The sequence below is a fragment of the Poecilia latipinna genome, unplaced genomic scaffold (genome assembly GCF_001443285.1).
Source record: "Poecilia latipinna isolate Pla-1442-1.1 unplaced genomic scaffold, P_latipinna-1.0 Scaffold15, whole genome shotgun sequence".
Lineage (NCBI taxonomy): Eukaryota > Metazoa > Chordata > Actinopteri > Cyprinodontiformes > Poeciliidae > Poecilia > Poecilia latipinna.
In genome coordinates this window covers 1,030,421-1,051,345 of record NW_015112631.1, presented here as the reverse complement: position 1 = coordinate 1,051,345, position 20,925 = coordinate 1,030,421, and the positions used below count along the sequence as shown (strand labels likewise).

The following is a 20,925-nucleotide window of genomic DNA, read 5'->3' as shown; positions in this document are numbered from 1 at the left end:
AGATATGGTTTGAAGAAACACAGAAACGTCTGAAGTTTTAGCTGTTCTGCAGACTATAAACCGTTTTTGTTGCAAACAAAATGTTTTATTTAAAGTTGTATCACATGGACAAATCACTAATGATGTATTAATGTACCACCTTATGTACTGTTATTTTCATGTACTTTCAATATTTTTTTGCTTTTTTTAATTTATGTACTTTTGTTTTATAGCCATTTAGTTTTAGAAATACAGATTTTCTTAAAATATCTGGGTGCAAATTGTGATTTTTTTAACATTTAGCAGTTAGAAGCAACTTTTACAGGCATCTCATACAATTTTACATGAAATTCTCAAACGACATTTTTGACATGTTACATGATTGCCAGAGTATTTTAAATTGATTTTATTGTAAGTGACCTCAGTAGTGCATGATTCTTTGACTAGACCAGTGCATTTAGCCAGGTTACAAAGGATAAAAAAATAAAATGTTTTTCACTTTGTTTAAATTTTCCATCATGTAACATTTAAAGTGTCTTGAAAAAACATTTTTAAAAATGTTATCAAAACCAACCTAAATTGTGAATCACCAGTACAAAGTGTAAAATTTGTATAATCCACCTCATTTCCTTTTGCCAGTTCTCTTAAATTTCTGTCTAAGCTATAGTTAGATGTTGGAGTAGGGGATACAATCCTTGAACACTGATGGATGGAAGAGGTGGTTTGAACTTTCTCTGCTGCATCCAACTGAGGTTTGGGGTCAAAATTCAGATATTTGAGCTTTTGAGATGCTAGCCAGCTGCTACCAGTTAAATCAATACCTTGTTGCCATGGTTATGCATCATAGCTGTCCTAAAGTGAAAAAGCAAAGGCTTAAAACCTGCTGGCACCACTTCCAAAACTAGAGGTAATTATCCAAGCAGCAACGATTCAAAGTCTAGAAAAAAAAAACAAATCAGAAATGAAAGTTGCTCCAATTTGTTGCAACTTTAAGCAGCAAAATTCCAGAAAGACTAATTTGCATTTATAAAACTGATTCCAGCTCCATTTTTAAATCCCATCTGAATGGCGAGTGGTTACCCTAGGTTGGGTTTATCAGACATTAGGTCTCCATTTAGCCCCAATTTGCCGGACATCCTGGTATTTTCCTTTTTTCTCAAGTTTCCAATCATGTGCTTCCGTTTCCATGGTACAAAATTGATAAGTTCCTCTAGTAAAGGTTCAAAAGGTGAACAATTCAAGCTCAGGGGCTCAGTGACTTGCTGTGGAAAAGTTGTGGGTGGGATTCCTCCTGTCCCAGCCTGCGATGCAGCCGGTGAGGAATCTGCATGAAACATGTTTGTGCAGAGCAGCAGAGCGTTTCCTCACCAGTGACATGATGGAAGAACCAGGGTGGGGCGAGCTTCACCTCCCGTTTAATGAAACAATCTTTGTTCTCCGATGGTCATGAGATGATGATGGCATGGAAGTTAGTGGTTCTTGTGTTCGACCCAGTTTCACGGTTCAGTTATGTCATTCTGCAAAGCCACAAGGCTTTTAGTCAAAGACCCTTTTCAATCCAAAGAGCCATTTTTATCCTCAGTGCAGCAAATGTATGCAACTTTTGTTTAAAGAGCCGATGGGGTCCAGGATCTTTTTCCTTCAACCTCTTGCATCTGGAATCTCAATCCTTTGGTCGCATGGTTCCGGGATCTCGGGTCTAATCAGTCAGTCGCTTCAATCCAAGGCCTCGTTCTTTAGGTTTCTTCAGTCTCTGGTTTTGTGCCATCGGTCGCTTTGGTCCAACCTCTAGTTTTTTTGGTCGCTTGCATCCGGCGCCTCGTTCCGTCGGTCGCTCTGGTCCAGGAGCCGTTAGTCGTTTGGATCCAACCTTTCACACAGAAGTCTTATTGTGTTTCCATTTTAATAACAGTATGAATGGTCAAGCAAAAGGAGAATCAAGACCTGCTGTTTTAACATAACCTGTTATAATCCTCTGCATCATTCAGAAACAGGTCCTGGAGAACTGTTCGACCGCGACAATAAAACATGAGAAGGATCCAAATTTCAAGTTAATTCATAAAATATTTAACAGACTAGAAGACAGGAGCAGACTTAAGGAAAAACCTTTATTTAAATATGACTAAGACGCTACCTAAATTGTTACAACACAGTCATTATTTCAGCCCTACAAGTATAACATCTGCATTAATTAAAGTGCATTTCAAGTATTTCTCCAAACAGCCATGGATGAGTTCAGCCTCTTCATTCCCTGTATTGAAACCATTTGCTCCAGTTTTGAATGAATCCCACTAACATGACGAATTACATGCCAGCCATTTACTGATGCAAACAGCGCCCCCTTCTGTTTTCTACCACTATGTACTGGGGCCACTGTAAACAAAAGAGAATGAAAAAAAGTTAATTTCTGGCAAAAATGACCCAAATTTTGAGATTGATATCAAATCTTAAATAATTTGTCACAGGAAATGTTGAGATCTCAAACTGTAGATTTTTTTCTTGGACATTTGAATCAACAGTCAAATTTGAACATTTCTGAGCTTAAGTTGAACATTTGTTAGAATAACTCAAATTTTGAGATCTCAGAAACATTTCAGCTTTAGAAACTCACATTTCCAAGTTTCTCAAAAAATAGTTTCAAAATGAGTTTTCTTGCAAATTTTTGATGCCAAGCTCAAATGTCCAAGTTTTTTCTAACAGAATTCTGAGATTAATCTGAAAATGTTAATTTTTTTGGCAGTAATTCTCTTTCACCCCGGCTCCCATCTACAGTGGCCCCAATCTGCCGTCGTAGTTTTCTTCTAAGCAACCGACTGATTTCACTGAAGATCTGAAGCAGCCGTCACATTTTAAGCAATTTGACATTCATTTAATTATAATAATTCAAAAGTCAAATGGACGACTGTTAGTTTCAGTGAGCAGATCCGGATGTACGTCCTGCTAAAATAAAATAAAAAAAGATGTTACTCATTAGTTCTGCATTAGAAATCCAAACGTGACAAATAAACATGTACAAATGGACCAAAGTGAATTAGTTAAAAAGCTGCAGACCGACCCAAGTCTTGTGCCCGTTTAGAGACTGTAAACCAGTGTAGAAGACGCATAAACAGCTTCCTGTGCTTTTTAGCAAGTTTTTTAAAGAGTTTCTGTTCCAACTTTAACACTTTCTACCCGCCAACAGGCTGAACCTTAAAGCTCATCTCAATTCCTCTGGAATGAAATTAAAACAAGAGTTCAGATTCAGCCCAGCGGCTCTCCTGAGGTAAATCCTTTCCCCGCCGCCGCCGCCGGTTCAGCCTTTGTTGATGGAGTTGTACGACGGCTGGGATCCCGGATCCAGAGGTTTGGTGGCGGGCCTGTCTTTTGGGCGAGGCGGAGTCGGGTCGGTGCCGACGATCGGCTCTGTGTCGTCGTCGATCAGAGACGCCTCGCAGCGCGGCAGCTGGAAGAACGTGGTAAGGCCGTGGACGTCGGCCATCTTGTGGAAGGTCCGCAGTAGGAGGTACATCATCATGAGACCAATGAACAGGTAGACTGGAAAAGCCAAAACAGAAAAAGTCTCATGTTGGGATTATGCAAAACCTGAGAAAATCTGATATTACTGGCCAAAATATTTTGCTTAAAGGGGCAATGTTGTGTTTTTATAGCAAAATAAGTTATAAAAATAATGTACTTCAAATATGACTTAAGAAATTTAGCTTTCTAATTTGACACCTTTAAATTGGGCCTCTGTTTCTTTAAGAAGCTCCTACTCTTTCTGAAACTCCACCTACAGGAAGCCATCCCAACATGGCTCCAATATTAACCCTTTAACAGCGTTTAACTGAGCAGTAGCTCCTGTAACGAGCTCAGCAGTGCCACTAGGTGTTTGCTAATTGCTGCTGGCTAGTCTGAAGGAGCCGAGTGGGGGAGTTGTGGTGGAGGGTTGCTCTGCGAGGCAGAAGACTGGAAACTGAAGCTCAGAGGAGGAGTTTTGTCTTCGAAGGCGGGGTTAGGGCCAACCAGGCATTTTGCACAGCTGAATGGTTGCCATGGAGATCAAAAGATTGCAAACACCATAGCCTAACGCTAGCTGGAGAAATGGCTCCTGGTCTTTTACAAACGACAAAGGAGAAATCCTACAACCACTAAAATCTGACACCACTCCATTTTTATTTCCATTCCACGATAAGGAAGCTCAGTCATTGTGTCTTCAGAGGTTTTCAACATGGCAGGATTACACTTTAATGGCCTGCTGCCATTAAATTACTCAGAAACTGAAGAATCAACCTACTTTGTTTTAAACGATTCCAGAATTTAGGAAAATATACAGCAGCTGATAAGTTTCAGGACTTTGACTGTTCAAACTCCACAACTCGTCCGGAAATATTTACTCAGCAGCAAAACTCAAACAGCAGTTCAGGAGTTTTGAAATTCCTCCCAGATTGAAGCAAAAGTGTTGCAGAAATTCAGAATCTGCCAGAAATCAGGTCGTTTTGCAGCTCAAACGATGCGAATGTGGAATAAACGGCAGGTAATTATATTTTAGCTTCAGTGGCTGAAGGAAACCGTCACGGTCTGCAGGTCACATTCTGCACTTTAATCCTGTTCACAGTTAATCTGGCTTCACTTATTCTGACATTACGTAATCCCGCCTGTCTGCAGAACCAACATGGCTGCTGCGGGTGAAGCGCTCGGCTTCCTGCCAAAACATGACGGAGAAAAAAGTTCAACCCGAGCAGCTGATGCAGGAAAACACAAAAAGGTTCACAAGAAGTTTGGAGAGTTCGAGGTGAAAGGATTCAAACATTCATGGCTTCATTTCCTACAGAAACACTCAGGCTTCCTGCAGAGCAAGTCTGGTTCTGCAACCTGCAGTTGAGAAAATTGATGCTTTTATCGTTTGACTTTTCCCCTCATATTACATCTAAACTGAATTTTAATTCTTATGTTGGCACATTTTTTTATGCCAGCTTTATTTTCACGACTCTGGAAACGTCACCAGTTCCTGTAATGTCGCTGTTCTTCTTCTACAACTTTTCCAGTTCTGATCATTTAAATTTTCTTGTACTTTTTAACTTTGGCATCCAACTTTATTGTATTTTCAACGTTGTGACTTTGTTGCACTAGCATTGTGACTTACTGTTTTATGACTTGATTCTTCTACGACTGTTTTTCTCACAATGATTTTTGTAATACATTTTTCCCTGGCCCAAATATTCTGTCGTATGAAAACCCATCAACGCCTAAACAGGAAACCCGTCTTTAGTCACACGATTAGTTTCCTTTGGCATCATAAAAGAAAAACTGATTCCTAAAGTTTTTCAGCTATTCTTTAGAGTTAAAAAATAAGTTTAATTTAAGAAAGGCACATAAAACTGCACCAAGTTAACACTTTTTCCTAAAACTGAGGAATAAAATCCAAACTGCTTGATTTTAAACAGTTTCTATGAAAACACAAAATGTTTACAAAGAGAAATGAAGTAATAGTGGCAGGGAGAGCAACCGTCAGGTTAAAGAGGAAGTGGCCGTCTGCGCCTGATGTGCTGCTGAGGAAAAGGAGAAGCAGAGAAGCGCCACTTCTCACCTCTGAGGTAAGAGCCAAGGCCATCTGCAGCAGTCAGCTTCACACCGACGCACAAAGCAATAAACGGCTGCTAAACATAGCCTTCAGTCATTAAGACGAAGCGCCAACATCCAGGACTCGCTCTGGGGATTTTCCACCAAACTGAAGATAAACTGGAGCTTTGGGATAAAAAACCGGGCCGGGCCTCAAGAAGTTGCAACAAAACCCTGAATGAACTCAAACTTCACGTCTTCGGACGAAGTTTACATGAGCACAGGTTAGCAGAACGCTAACGACACAACAAGAAGAGCATTTATGATCATTTTCACAATAAAATCCAATTCAAGTTTAGAAAACAAACCAACCCGTCAGGATTGATGTTTATCATTTTCTCCATCGTTTGTTCAATGACAGCGTCGTTAAATCTGGTGATATATTTACAGTGAGCTGTTTAACAAGCACCACCTCATCCCAGGAGGGTTGCTATGGAAACCATTTCAAGTTTTAATCCAGTTGCACCACTAGTATTTTCATATTTTTTCCCTGGGTTTTAAGCCGTCCGTCTTGTTTGCATCAGTCGAACTGGAGCTCAGTAAACATGATGATGATGTTCCTCCTTCAGGATGAGGCGCCGCCTCCTAACCAAACAGTCTGAAACACAACCGTCATCCTACACTGCGAAAACAAAACCCCACCAACTAATATCGGTTTAGTTTATCTTAGTACACTTTAAGACAAAAGTAATTTACAAGTAACTTTTAAGCAAGAAATAAGTTTGTTTGTAGTCAATAAATCCTCAATGTAAAAAGAAAAAGTTCCAGTTAAGCTAGTAGATTATTTCACTTCCAACAAGACATTTTTCCCATGAAATAATCTGACAGTGGGACTAAACTGGGTTGCTAGGCAACGGCCTAATCATAAAAAATGATTTGTTGCTGAAAAGTTACTCAAGTGTACGAAGGTATTTGCACTAGAAACTAGACCAAAATACTTTGTAAGATTCTGTTTCTGCATAAAAGCAAACATGAGATGGTTTTATTAGTGAAGTTCTGAACTGCTGATGGGTCAGTTGAACTCACCCATGACGGCCACCTGGTACAGCGCCCTGTAAGGCTGGCCGGGCCGCGCCGCCGGGACGAAGTCCCCCAGCCCGATGGTACACAGCGATATGAAGCAGAAGTAGACGCTGTCCAGGAACGTCCAGGACGCCTCCAGCGCGCTGAACACGGCGGCCGGCGCCAGGAAGCAGCACAGCACCACCGCCAGCAGCAGCAGCAGGAAGTGGACGACGGTGGCCGGCCGCGGCTTGAGGCCGGAGCGCTGCAGGAGGCCGACCGGGGCGAGGACCAGAGGCTGCATGATCCTCTGGACGCAGGCGGTCAGCACCAGCATGGTGAAGGGAACGCCGATTAACGCGTAGGCGATGGAGAACGCTTTCCCAGCGTCAGACAGCGGCGTGGTGTGGCCATAACCTGCAAGGACACCAGAGCTGCTGGGTGCATCTACTGGAGGAACTTTTTAATACTCCTACTTATAGGAGTATTTTTACAACATTGTACTTTCAGTAATTTTATAACTAAGTATCATTACTCGAGTAAATTCCTGGATTCTCCAATTCAGAAGTTTTCTGGTGGTCTAAAGTTACTAAATGTCCAAAAACAGTTTTCTGCACCAAAACTGGATGATTCAGGTCATAAAATCTCACTAGATGATTAAAACGAGGTAATTAGATGGTACCTGTGGTGGCTACGCTAAATAGCTAATGCACTAATTTTTCATTTAGCTTTTTAACTAATTTTGAAAACTTTTAGCTAATCTACTTTCACCTGAAAGTCAGATAAATGTAACTAGTTAGTACCAGAGTCAGGTAGTAACTAGTTACATTTACATGAGTAATTACTTTATATAATGTACTTTTAGGAGTATTTTAATACGCTGCACTTTGAGTAATTACATTATGAGCCATTTCTGTTCCTACTTGAGGAAAGTTTCTGGATTTTCTACAAAAACAAAAACATGTTTTAACCAAAAATTAACCAAAAGACTGCAGCCACCGAGAAGCAAGAAATACTCAATAGTATCATATAAACAATGAGATATTTGTATTGTCTATAAGTTGGATATGAACGAGGTGAGCGCTAGCTCCAAGCTAGTGGCTTGTTATTGTTGTCATAGCAACTGCCTACCAAGATGGCCGTCGGTGATAAAGCTCCCAGAAGTTTGACGTCATGTGATAATTATGCATTTCAAAGTCAGGATTAGAGCTCAGACCTCCAGCTGTTCTGCAGGTCAGAGGTCGTTTCCTTACGCTTAACATGTGAGCGACAGTAAAACTGCAGTCGCTTTCAGCTGCACATTTCTCACTTTAGTGCAAACTGGTTGCACATTTCTCCTGCAGCTGGTTCATCTGCAGCTCCACATCCAGAGTCCAGGCAACCAGCAGAAACATGAGAACCGCAGCGGAAAACAAAATCACGCGCCGCTGTCTGATCACTGCGGGTTGCCAAGACTCTGCTGTTGTTCTCGTCTTCATTTAAAACGCATAAGAAGAAAACATAGAAACCAACCAGGCAAACAAAGATCATCTCTGTTCTGCTTCATGCATGAATTTGCATTTCCTCAGTGAGCATTTTACAGCAGCATGTCTGTGACGGCGACTATCTCAGCAGCAGTTGACCAAGATAACGCTGCGTTTTGCAACAAAGAGCAAAACGTACAGCGGCGTCACCGACTTCTTTCAAAACATAAGAAGCTGAAACAGAGATTTTAGTCAGTAATGAGACATTTCAGCTTCCATCCAGCAGATGAGCCAACATTTCACAAGAACCAGACTTGTAGACGTTACCAAGGTCTTGCTTTTTTAAGAAAAATGTTAGCTGCTGGAAAGTTTAACAAAAAATCCATTAAAAAAAAGAAGAAATATCACCGACTGAAAGAATAAATATAGGAATTCAAAAAAAGTTAAGCTAAAAATTTAAAAATAAGTTAGCCAGTGAAACATTTTATTACATAAATGTTAAACAGAAACTAAAAATGTAAGGAATAAAGAAAATGTATGAGTTGCTAATCAGTTTTTTTTAAATAATGTCAAACTGATCTCTTATCCAGTTTCGCTAAACGTCTTTTTATCATTTTTAATCAGTTATGAAGCAAATTGGAAGAAAACTTAAACTGCTGCTGTGACAGTTACTTGGCAGGTTGTTGCTAGGCAACTGAAGGTGTGGGGAGGGGGGGGACTTCAGACGTTACCCAGCAGGTTGTTGCTAGGCAACCAGAGTGAGAGTCAATTCACCCACATGGCTCAGCTGGAGTTTGAGGTTCTGTGACCTTTGGATTGATATAAATGTTCAAAACAACTTTTGTGTGTTTATTGAACCAGACAGAGATATTACAGCCACTTAACGTTGCATGGTAGGTAGAATTAATGTCTTTTTCCCCGTAGATTAACACTGAAATATGGTGAATCACTTTCCATCAGGTTATTTTCAGAAACATTATGAAACTTTCGTTTGGAGGGTTTGTAGTTTTTGCAGCTGAAACTCGTTTACAATCGTTTGCTTTCCTTCCTGGCAGTACAGAAGCGAACATGTCAAACTATTCTGCAGCCCATCTAATCAGCAGCTGCCTCAACTTCCTGTCAAAACAGGAAGTGCATTGAAAGCCAGGCCCATAAGTCCTGAAGCACAAATTATCTCAGCGGTTTCCTTTTACTCCTTTTCTAAATTCATCGTGTTCAGTAAACTCTTAAAACTACATGGGGTTATATTTAACACCATGAACACAAAGAGCCTGAATTCAAGTTCAGTTCATAGTTTCAGTTATGAACTGAAAGTATAAACCAAAAATCACCCCCCCCCCCACCAAAAAAAGTAATAAACATTTACTGGAAATTAACCAGAAAAAACACACAAAAAAAAACAGACATTGCTTTTTTATTTTGGTTCAACCTGATCATTTTTGAAAAACAAACTAGTGGTAAAACCACAGATGATAAATTTGGGTACATAAGATGTCATGATGGGGCCGGTGTAGATAAAGACAATTTTAACCATCCCAGAAATTTTCTAGAAATAAGGAAATTTCTGAACTCCAATTGTCAAAAATTAATAACAGAGATTTTGATTAATATCAGTATTTTTCTAGGGAAATGTTTGAAATTTCAGAGTTTCAAAAGTGAAGAATGTTCAACTTCAGAGTGCAAAACTTTCCAAATATTCTGTTAATGTGGAAAAACAATTTCCCCAACTGTGTTGTTTCTATTAAATAAGAAACAAAAAAAAAATCACATGAATAAGTTTGTTGACATGACAAGTCATTAAAAATCATCCTCCAACTGCTTCCTGTCTTTGTTGTTTCTGCCAGTAGTAACATCCTGTTCATGATCATGCTTCTCCTGATGTGAATAAAGTTTCCATCCAAATAAAACATTTTTCAATTTGCTCAATTTTCTGGTCAACAGAGACGCAGCTTCACTAAAGTTCTCCAGAGTTGCACTGAGATGTGACGCGACTTCAACAATTTAATGAGACCTTAATGATTAAAACTTAATGTGAAAGAGGCACCAAGTGTCTCCATTATTGTCGTTTTTGCAAAGCAGATTGGAGTAGGATATTTTTGCACATTGAAGCAGAAATAATTATGAATCAAATTTTTTGAATCCAAAATTACTTTGAATGTGAACCGTTAACCCAAAATTCAAACGACAGTGAAAGACTGCCATCCCTAGTAAATATAATATTGGTAAATATCAGCATCAGTCCAAATTTTATCAGTGAATCCCTAAAATCACCAAAACGGATCTGAATTCAATTTAAAACCAGATGCTTGTAAAAATCTATTTCAGAGTAGAATATTTGTTTGTCTCAGTGGGAAACTGAAAGCAGCACAGACTCTAAAAAACAATATAAAGTTCCACTAAGTATATTAATCCTCCTATCAACAGTTTAATCCAGGAAAGACCTCTTAAATTAGATGTCTTCTTTCTAAATTGGAGCTAAATTGCCCCAATTAAGACAAACTTGATGAAATACTGGAATTAAACACTAAAAACCTGGGCACTCAGCCAGTAATGCCTTAAGTTGGTGCCAAGTTGACATATTCAGGTTAAACAGTTATGAGAGATTAGAAAAAACAAAAACTTTGGTCTCTGTTGCACCAAATGGCTCTACTGAGGTTTTTGGTTTCGGTGTTCATAAGTCAAGGCTGAAAAACTTTACAGAAAGTTAAGCAGCAGCTTTTCGTTATGTGTCCAGGACATGTGGCAAAAAAAAAAGAGATAAAACTACACTAAAAAATAAAGCAGATGATCCAACTTAAAAAATGTATGTTTATCCAAGTAAACGTGTTAAGTTTATACAAGCTGTCATGTTAAACTTCATTTAACAGATTTTAACAAATTAACTCATTGTTTTACGTTGCAGCTCCATTTTCTTTTCAGTGAACAAAGTTTGATACTTTAGGCATCTTAATTCAGGTCACTTTATTGTATTCAAGTTAAAATAAAGTTTGTTTGGCCTGCGTCATGCGTAAAACCCGCAAAGTTTGGCGGACTCACCTACAGTGGTGACCAGAGTGTTTGCGAAGAACATGGAGGACGCCAGGTCCCAGTTGGACCGGCTGGAGGAGTTCTTGAGGACGGACACGCCGTGCTTGTTGGCGGCCAGGACTCTGCTGAGGAACAGCTCCAGGGTCGCGGCGCTGACGCAGCTCTGGTTCAGAAAGGCTTCCTTCAGCCGCTGCGTGTCGCGGCGCAGCTCGTCCTCCGCCGGCCGCTCGATGCTGGAGAAAACCAGCGCCCCGAACAGCAGGTAGATGATGTAGAAGAGCACGAAGCCGCTGAGCAGCAGCCACGACTTACTGGCGGAATGCATGGCGGCGCGTCGGCGGACCCACCCGGACTGCTTCCCCTCTGCGCCGCGCGCAGACTGAAACCTTCAGGGGGCCGGCCTGATTGGTCCAACACCTCCCACCGGCGGACAGGGGGCGGGGCCAACATGGCGGTCGCACAGGTGCATCCTGATGGCGACTACCGACAGTCAGGAAAGTGAAAAAATTAAACTGCTAATTTTGACAGCGTATTAGGGTCATTGGAGATAGAAAAATAAAAAGAGGAGGACATTTCTGCCAAAAAAGTAAGACATTTTGAGATTTCTAAGTTTGTTAAAAATTTGCCAGAAAATAAACTTGCATTTTTTTTTTTGAATAATCTTAGAAATTTTCTAGAAAAAAAACATGAACATTTTTAAGTTTGAAAAGTTTAAGAAAATGCTAGAAAAAGCTTAGAATTTTTTTTGAATAATCTCAGAAATTTTATAGAAAAAACAGGGAAATTTGTTGGGTTGAAAAGTTGAAATTTTGCTAGAAAAAAAAAGTCAGAAATTTTGAGATTCATTTCCAAAGTTTTTCTACAATATACTCTGCCAGCATGCCCAGGTGGGCCCCATATGGGGAAATGGAGGGCAGACCAGATGGTTCCCATATGGGTTTGTCCGTGGGTTCCATGGTGGCCCCACATGGGTTTCCCCATTTAGGGCCACAGCCCACATGGGCCCTACATGGGCCCTACATGGTGGTGGGCCCACATGGGTTTGCCCATTTAGGGCCCATGTAGGGCCCACGTAGGCTGTGGCCCTAAATGGGGAAACCCATGTGGGGCCACCATGGAACCCGCAGACAAACCCGTATGGGACCCATATGTCAGCCCTCCTTTACATACATACATACATACATATTTTTTTAAATATTCAACTTTTGAAGCAGGACAAATATTTTTCTACAAATGTTCTAAGTGTTTTGTAACAAATTTGCAACAAATTAATCATAAAATCGGATATTTTTCTTGCAAATATTCAACTTTTCAATCTCAGACTTTTACATGTTCTTATTGTAAATCTCTGAGGTTAATCTCAAAATTTCAGAGTTTTATTTGGGAGAATTTCATTCCACTTTTTCTGGCTACAGTGGCATATTGATGTTTTTGAGAATTTGGACAGTTTTGGAACAAAATATCAAAGTTTTGTAAGGAGCTAAATTGGGGCTACAGAGTTTGTTCACAGGAAAGAAAAACTGAAACTGAAAAAGAATCAATTTATTTTCAATTTAACTTTTCAGTTTCAAATATTTTATTTTCAGTTTCAAAAATATGTTTTAATTTAAAATTATTTTTTACAGTTTATTTTGAACCAACTTTATGGCCCCAATTTAGCTCCATAGATTGGTTCACTATTTTCCACCATCTGTTTTGAAAGTTTTGATGTGACCTTTCTCTTTCAAAATGTTTTTTTTTTCTCAGTTTAAAAATAATCTTTCAGTTCCTTTTTTTCTATTCAACAAACTTTATGGCCCTGATTTATCTCCATAGAGAAACGAAACACTGTCACCACGCTCTGTTAATTTCTCCTGCTAGAAATCTCTGCTATTGGCCTGTAAGAGTTTAAAAAGTGACTCATGGAGTAAATAGTGAGGTCAGACCAGCCTGTTTTCTGCAGGGAATCTTTTATCAAGATGGCGGCTCTGACTGAGCGCAGAAACATTTTTACAAAGGGCTTCATTGATCAGAGATGCTGCTGACAAACACTGGAGATACATAAATCCATCTGAGTAGTGTCAGACAGTCTAAGAGCAGCAGATTTTTTTCGGATTTGAAACTGAAGCAAACGAAAAAACCTCAAGATGACCTAGTTAAAAATGTCAAACTGTATTTCTGTTTATTTGCCTCCAGGGTTCAGAAAATCAGGCCAACGTTGCAGTTTGTTTACAAGATAAAGCTTTAATCTTGTGATCTGGGATTTTCCAGCTATTTTTAAAGGCAAAAATATACTTTTGTCACATTTCATTCAAAATTCCTGCTCTAATGCATTAAAAATGTATTTTTTGATGCATTTGTGATATGTAATTGGACAGTTTTAATACTTACATCACACAGATGGCGATGATAAAACACACTTATAGTTTGAGAGAAAACAAACTACACTTAAAGAATATAGTTCACTTTAAAGGCATAAACCAGGTAATATTATTGTCCTTTTAGCTTTTAAGTGGTGATTTCTTTTAGTAAACTGAAACATTTTATTTTATGGGCTTTATGAGACCTAGCCTGCTTAAATATTCTTTTAATTTAATTCGACACAAAAACAATTTAATTTAGAGGTTGTTAAAAACCCTTAATATCCTTTATCTTCCGCGTAGCTTTCACCCATTGAAAGCATAGCCCCGCCTCCAAATTCTTGGCAAATTCCCCAAAGTGGGCGGAGCCTGGAGACGTAGAGGGGCGTGGCCAAGCCTGGCAATGAACGCAGGGAGTAATCGGGGCTTTAGCTAGGACAAAAGAAGGGCTATTGCAAACTTAGTGACAAATCTAGCAATTTTTTTATATTTTTTTACGTATTATTGGAGATTTTTATGGTGACACGTGAAACAAGGTTATTATAGTGAAATAAAACTAAAAATCTTAAATTGAGAAACAAATATAGTTAACTGAAATAACCTACTGGAGCTTTATCATACATTTATTTAAAACTAGGACACACTGAAATTATAGTTATAATTTCCTTCCTGGTTGTGTTTATTTATCTGTTTATTAGCCTTTCAAACTGAGGTTAGTCCACAAAATGGCGGCAGCAAAAGTTGGTTGTTCGACAATAATTGAATAAAATTTTTGAAAATTCATCACACAATTCATTTTCAAATAATCACAATCCTATGACATTTTTTAATTCTGCACCTAAAAATGAACAAAAGTATAAAAAAATTAAAACTATTATAATAAAAACTAAATATTTAACTAACGGTACCTAATAAACAAGCAAACACTCTTACAAACTAGCAGAAACTAACTGAATTAGACAAGCAAAAAGTCAAAATGAAATAAAACCAAACTGTAACAAAAAAACCCCAAAACTATTATAATCCTGATGTGGAAGGAATGTGAGCTGCATGTCAATTACAAATGTCTAAAAAGCACAATTTAGCAATTATGTGTTTCCAGTAAATAAGAAACACAATTATAATCACACGTGAATAAGTTTGTTCACACAATAAGTCATTAAAAAATTTGCCATGCCTTTGTCCACCTACCACTTCCTGTCGTCTTCTTTGTGGTTTCCAGCAGTAGAAGCATCCAGTTTCTTGATCGTGTGTTTCCTTTGTGGTTTTGTGAAACAAACCAATTTCAATACGGCCAAAATAAAACACTTGATCTGAGCGGCAAAACTATTTTGTTCCAACGTGGCTTTCTTTTGATTAAACAAATTTATTTTCAAAACGTCAAATTCCGCAATTATGTGATCAGTGGAAACGCAGCGACTGAGATCCATGTCACTCTTCAAAATGTGGAGGACAAAATAAGATCCAATTAATAAAAACATGTTTTATCATCACAAGTCAAGGTAGGACTACAAAACATCTGATCTTTTATAGTTGTCCATATCTGCAGCAAGAAAAATAAGTTTAAAGTTCAAAACAACAGGAAGTGCGTCAAAAAAGACCCACGTTTATCTAATCACCAGAGACTGAGGAGGATCGAAAGGGAGGTTAAGAAATACCAGAAGCAAAATCTGTTGGACCATCTCAAAGTTTACCACATACTGATCTGATTTAACTGCTGAGGTTGGAAATGACTAAGATTGAACTTTTCTCACTGATTCAATCCAGGTTGTTCTGGTTTAAAGCAAAAGAAAAATGGCTGTGTGATGCTGTGGGAATATCGTTGTAGCATAAATGATTTTAAAACCCAGGATGTTTTATACAAAAATCTCTCAAAGTTTGTGCCAGAAACTGAAAATGGATCCAAAATAAGTATAAATGAATTTATTTAATCAGAAGTTGCACCTAAATACTGAGAACAAGATCTAGTCTGACCTAATATCTTGCAACCTTTTAGTCAGATGAGCCAAAATCATCAACTCAAAATGAGTTTTTTCAAACTTGCTCAACAACAAACTATTTTAGCAAAACAAATAATCAGATTGTTTTGCAGAAACTTGATTATAGATCCAAAACCTTAAATGGTTTTTCCACATTTTCCTTGTTAAATAAAAGCCAACAAGTTTGCTTATTACTCTGGGGCTCAACTGACAAAAACCGTTTGTCAGTTGAAACAGACACTTCCTGTATTTAGCCAAGCTTCAACAAAGCAAATAAAAGCAGATTTTGGTGCACTAAGGTGTACTTTACAAAATAAAACACTTCAATGAGTAGTTACCATGACAACAGACAGAAAGCAGAAAGTTTGGAAAAAAATTATCACTTTGTGTTGAATCTAACATTTTTGTAATTAGATTTCAAATTAAAAGTCACCGTTTTGCCCTGATTTATTTTATTCATTCTTGAATTGCGGTCAGATGGGCCACACAAATTCAGTCCATGGGCTATAACTGGCCCCCGAACCGCAGTTTGAACACCAGAGTGACCCATTAAGTGAATACAAACAGCAGACACGCAGCATCCTTTTTTATTACATCAGTTACCGAGGCGACAGCTCCGCCATCCCGACTGGAACAGATCAGAAAATATTCGTATTTTTCAGGATTTTAGAGGCTGTACAAATGGCACACACAAGCGTGATTGTTTCAGAGTTTCATCACAAATGATTGAGCCTTTAAATGACAGAATACAACAAATTATATGCATGTCAAAACTTAAAACTAAAACGGTGCAGTCATAAACAAGTTTAACGTTTCTAGCGTTTGATTCAGCGACCCGGAGGTCCTGATGGCGCAAACTGGAAGACAAACCTGTTCCTTGTGTCGTTATCTGCAGGTTAAAGGCAGAAATATCACATGCATTTCAAAAATAACAAAAACGAGGCTTTAAACGTGTTTTCATACATTAAATGCCACAAAATGATGCTCAACTCTACTCTTCAGTAGCTGCGTTTCCATTACAAACATGTGCAAAACTTCGTCAATGTCGAAAAAACGCAATTTCGGGGGTTGGGGGGGAATCACACGTAAATACCTTTGTTTACGTGATAAATCATTTTAAAAAAAAACATGCCGCGCCATTACCCTCCTCCCACTTCCCGCTTTCTTCTTCGTGGTTTACTCCGGTGGCGACATGCGGTTGTGGATCACGTGACTCGTGTGAAGTGAGAAAAGCGTTTCCACTGCGGCTTTGCGAAATAAACAAAAAGAAACATCCTGGCGCCAAAAACTTTATTTTTTAAACAAAAATCGAGTTTTTTTCGACATTCATTTCCATTAAACTGATTATCTGATGAAGCTAATTCATTTTCAAAACGTCAAAACGCAATTATGTCATCAATGGAAACGCAGCTGGAGCTAGTGCGACATTTTTTCAGCTGGGGACGAATCCAGGTGGAGATCAGCAGTTCCTGCTGCGCTTAAGGAACGATGAGAACAGGGGAAAGATGTCAATCAGTGCGTTTGCATAAGTTTTACCAGCTTCCACCAAGGCTCCAGCCACCATGCTGCTACAGGAACCGATGCAATATGCGACGATTTTATCACGGAAGGAAAAACCGTTAATCTGGAGGGAATTCTGTGAAAACTATTTGAGTTATATCAAAAACGTCAGACCTGATTTTAATTATCTAATGATATAAATAGCAATTTATTTATTTCCACTGGGAGAAAATACAAAAAAATTCAAAAAAGAGAAAATTATATATGTATATATAAATAAAAAAATAAACTAAATATACATATATATTAAATTATTTTTAATTTAATTTATGAAAAGGAAAATGTATATATATATATATGCATCATTATTTATTTTTTAAATTAAATTTAAAAATAATTTAAACACATACTTGCATATGTTTTTTCATAATTTTTAAATAATTTATTTTTGAAACTAATTCATGTATTTTCTCCCACTGATGTTGCAGTTTGATAAAACAATAAAACATTAAAAAAAATTAATGATAAACAATTAACGTTTTGTTAATGATAATTCAAAACCATAATAGAGAAAATCCCATTTGCTTTATTGGAATGTAATCTTGTTAATGTTCCTGCTCGTCTGTTTTGTCAACATGGTGGCGAGCGCCTTGGGTCTGCTGGGGTCAACAGGTCACCTCAGGATGAGGAACAAGATGGCGGATGGAGGGAAACAAAGACGCTCCGCCGTCGTTTCTGGACCAGCAGCCGCTTCGTTTTCCAGAGAGCGTCTCTCAGTCCGCTGGGCGAAAATTAACCGGAGTGCAAACAGGGGAGACATGATCCTTAAAAGCGTGCCGCAGCGTCACGCCACGACGTTTCTGTTGTAGTCGTAGGACAGCCGGCGCTTGGCGGCTGCGTGCTGATTGGCCGAGGAGAGGCCTGGGGACAGGCGGCGGTTCGTCGACCAGGAAGTAGATCTGCTTTCCTGGAAAGATGGCGACCAAAAGAAGGAAACACATCAACTTATTTACAGACATTTCATTGGTTAGATTGCATTATAACTGCTGCTACTAAAAATCAGTTACTCAGCACTTGAGTAAACTTTTTACCAAATAGTTTTTTACTCGAGTATTTTCCTGCTACTCTTTCTTGAGTGCAATTTTTCAGAGACTCTGCAATCTCTAGTAATAATGATTATATTAAATAATTATATTGAAGACTTCATTTTGAACATTTATTTACCTGCATAGTTCAGTAGAAAGTAATTCCCCATTAGATTTAGTTATGAATAAGCAGAGGTGGGTAAAAACTAATTAAATTCATTAAACTAATGACGCAGCGATCATTGTACTCACAGGAAGCGGTGGCTGCAGCTGCAGAGTTTGGACGAGCAGGTTCTGAGACGCGCTGCTGGATCTCTTGTGGCTCTGGTTGATCATTTTGTTCAAATCATGGAAAGAGTCCAAAAGCCTTCAGAGAAAAAAAACGACAACATGCAGAAGAAACGGACAGAATTACAATATTTACCCGTAAAATAATCTAAAATATGCTTTAACATGCAAATAATATTCAAATTACTAATATAATTGATTATTCCACCTTAATAACTAATGTTAAACACTCAAATCATAATTATTACAGGAATCAAATGTCATACTGCAGTTCATTCGATTCACCACTTGGGGGCGACATTCTGCTTCCTTTTCCACATAACGGCTCAGTTTAAAACTGGTTTCCATGTAAAAATCTTATTTTCTCGTCTAAATGCTGCCTCCTGTTGGCAGCAAAAAGCATTGCATATCGACAGTCTGAATGTTTTCATCAAACTACAATTTAAACGGCCTTTTTTTATTAAATTGAAGAATTTTAAATGGGAATGCTCCATTACACAAAAAGTATAATTATTGATGAAATCATAAAATATAAAGTGTTTATAATGTAACTATGTAAAAGAAAGCATATATTTGTAAAACCAAATAAAAACTAATTCAAATAATTCATGGTTCTCAATACACATGTTTAATATAGACAATTAGCAAAAACAAAAGCATTTTAGTTCATCTATTAGCATTAAAGCGTAGATAAGAGACATATTTAAATATCAATCAAACTTCCAACCTGATTTATCTTTTTATATAAAGGTTTCAGTTTATATTCATGAGAATAACTCATTTATTAGAAATGTATGAAAAAGAAATTCATATTTTTATTTACCTTTTTTCAATAGAATACAGAATGAACATTTTTCTTTACTTTTGACAAGGAATGCTAATATATTAGCTTTAGCATCGGTACTAGACGGTTCTTTATCAACTTGAGAAGTAAAACTAGACCGATATTAACAAGCCATTTTTATGTTAATGTTGCTGTTTATGTTTATGGAGGGGGGTGGGGGGCAGTTCTACATTAGCAATGTATTTAGCGGAAGCTAATGCCAAGGCGCTAACTTCAATTCAAAATGTATCTGCCCTTGAATGTCACATTTATTTTGACATTAAGGGATGATACCGGTCTAAGTCTTCATATCGGTGCATTCTGAGTTCTATCAAAGCAAGAAGCTGCTTTGATTCACTACTTTTTGTCTGCTGGAAACTCTGAACCAGCTCAGCTGGAAGTTTAGCATCACATCCAAGGTGGGATCGATGGCCTACCCCTGATCCTGTCTGGCTCGGCCGTGCAGGAGCTGCGTCAGCGTGGGAACGGCTTCCAGGTCACAGGGGTCACCAGGGGAAACACCGGGTAGCGAGGGGAAGGCTTCAGCAAAGACTGCCACCTGCAGGAGAAACAGAAAAACCCTCAGGGGTTAGAGACAAAATATGAAAAATAATCCAGAGAGAAGGAACCGAACCTGCACTGCAAAAAACACAAAATCCAAATATTTTTGGTCTAGTTTTAAGCAAACATCTTAATGAACTTGAAATAAGACAAAATTAATTTATAAGCAACTTTTTTTAGCAAGATACAGAACCTTATTTTACATCAATAATTCCTTAATAGTATTAATGAAAAAGTTCTAGTTCCACTGCGCCGTTACCTAGCAACCCCAGCCAAGCCAAGCCCGTTTCCTAGCAACCCAGTTCTAAATCAACTGGCAGATTATTTCACTTACAACTTGGGAAGAATGTCTTGTAATAAGTGAAATAATCTGTCAGAGGAATTAGAATTTTTTCATTAATATTAAGGAATTATTTACTTAGAACAAGCTCCAGTGTCTTGCTGAAAAGTTACTTGTAAGTTAGTAAGCTTGAAATAAGACAAAACTAAGATATCTGCTCTAGGAACCAAATATAAATACTTACAGTTTGTGTTTTAAACATGTGGTTAAAGAATGACTTTTTGTACCCAAAGACATTTTACTTGTAGATTTTGTTCCTAAAAATGGACAAAGGTTTCTATAAAGTGCTTAATTCTGAGATTTTAACTTTTCTTTCAAACTAATTTGTTATTAAAATGAATACTTCAAAACATTTGGTGTTTCATACAACAAATTACTTTGGCATTTTCTGTCTAGTTTCCAGTGCAAATATCTTAGACTTAAAATAGACAAAACTAACTTATACGTACCTTTTCAGCAAGATACAGGATCTTGTGTTAAGTCAATAATTCCTTAATAGTGATAAAAAAAAAGTTCTGCTTTCCCTGGAATGTAATTTCACCCATAAAAAGACATTTTTCCCATGTTATATAAGTCTCTTAATATTAAAGAATTATTGACTTTAAATAAGCTCCAATATCTTGGTGAAAAGTTACTTGTAAGTTAGTTTTGTCTTAATTCATGAAGACATTTGCACAAGAAACCAAACCAAAATACTTTGCAATATTTTGTGTTTTTGCAGTGTAAGCATCATGTAAAGTAGAATGCAATGCAAACATTGCATTTATATATATATATATAAATATATATATTTATATATCGCGATAAACGATATATCAATTAATCGGACGATAAATTAAACCTATCGACCTCATTTTAATTATCGGCTTTATCGTCTCTTCCTGCCTTTTTTTCTTTCTATTGATGACACTGAATGAAAAAAGGCTCAACTCCGGTGCTCT

At 37.8% G+C, this 20,925-nt stretch overlaps 2 protein-coding genes across 3 annotated transcripts in view; both read right to left on the bottom strand.

Annotated features, from left to right (window-relative positions):
- Positions 1–2,068: 2,068 nt before the first annotated feature.
- Positions 2,069–11,466, bottom strand: kcnk6 (potassium channel, subfamily K, member 6). The gene is made up of 3 exons (XM_015033199.1): positions 11,079–11,466; positions 6,604–6,996; positions 2,069–3,513 (listed from the first exon to the last, which is right to left on the bottom strand). Exons 1-3 carry the CDS (start codon positions 11,392–11,394, stop codon positions 3,272–3,274), a joined length of 951 nt encoding a protein of 316 aa, XP_014888685.1. The 5' UTR covers positions 11,395–11,466; the 3' UTR covers positions 2,069–3,271.
- A 5,987-nt stretch (positions 11,467–17,453) lies between these two features.
- The window catches only part of LOC106947863 (ABC transporter F family member 4), a 13,613-nt gene continuing 10,141 nt past the window's right edge, over positions 17,454–20,925 (bottom strand). For both annotated transcript variants that reach the window (XM_015033149.1, XM_015033158.1), the window contains exons 3-5: positions 19,521–19,642; positions 18,225–18,339; positions 17,454–17,854 (exon numbers count right to left, since the gene is read on the bottom strand). In XM_015033149.1, the coding sequence (XP_014888635.1) occupies positions 17,732–17,854; positions 18,225–18,339; positions 19,521–19,642 (360 nt within the window). In that variant the 3' untranslated portion in view covers positions 17,454–17,731. The remainder of the gene's footprint in view (positions 17,855–18,224; positions 18,340–19,520; positions 19,643–20,925) is intronic.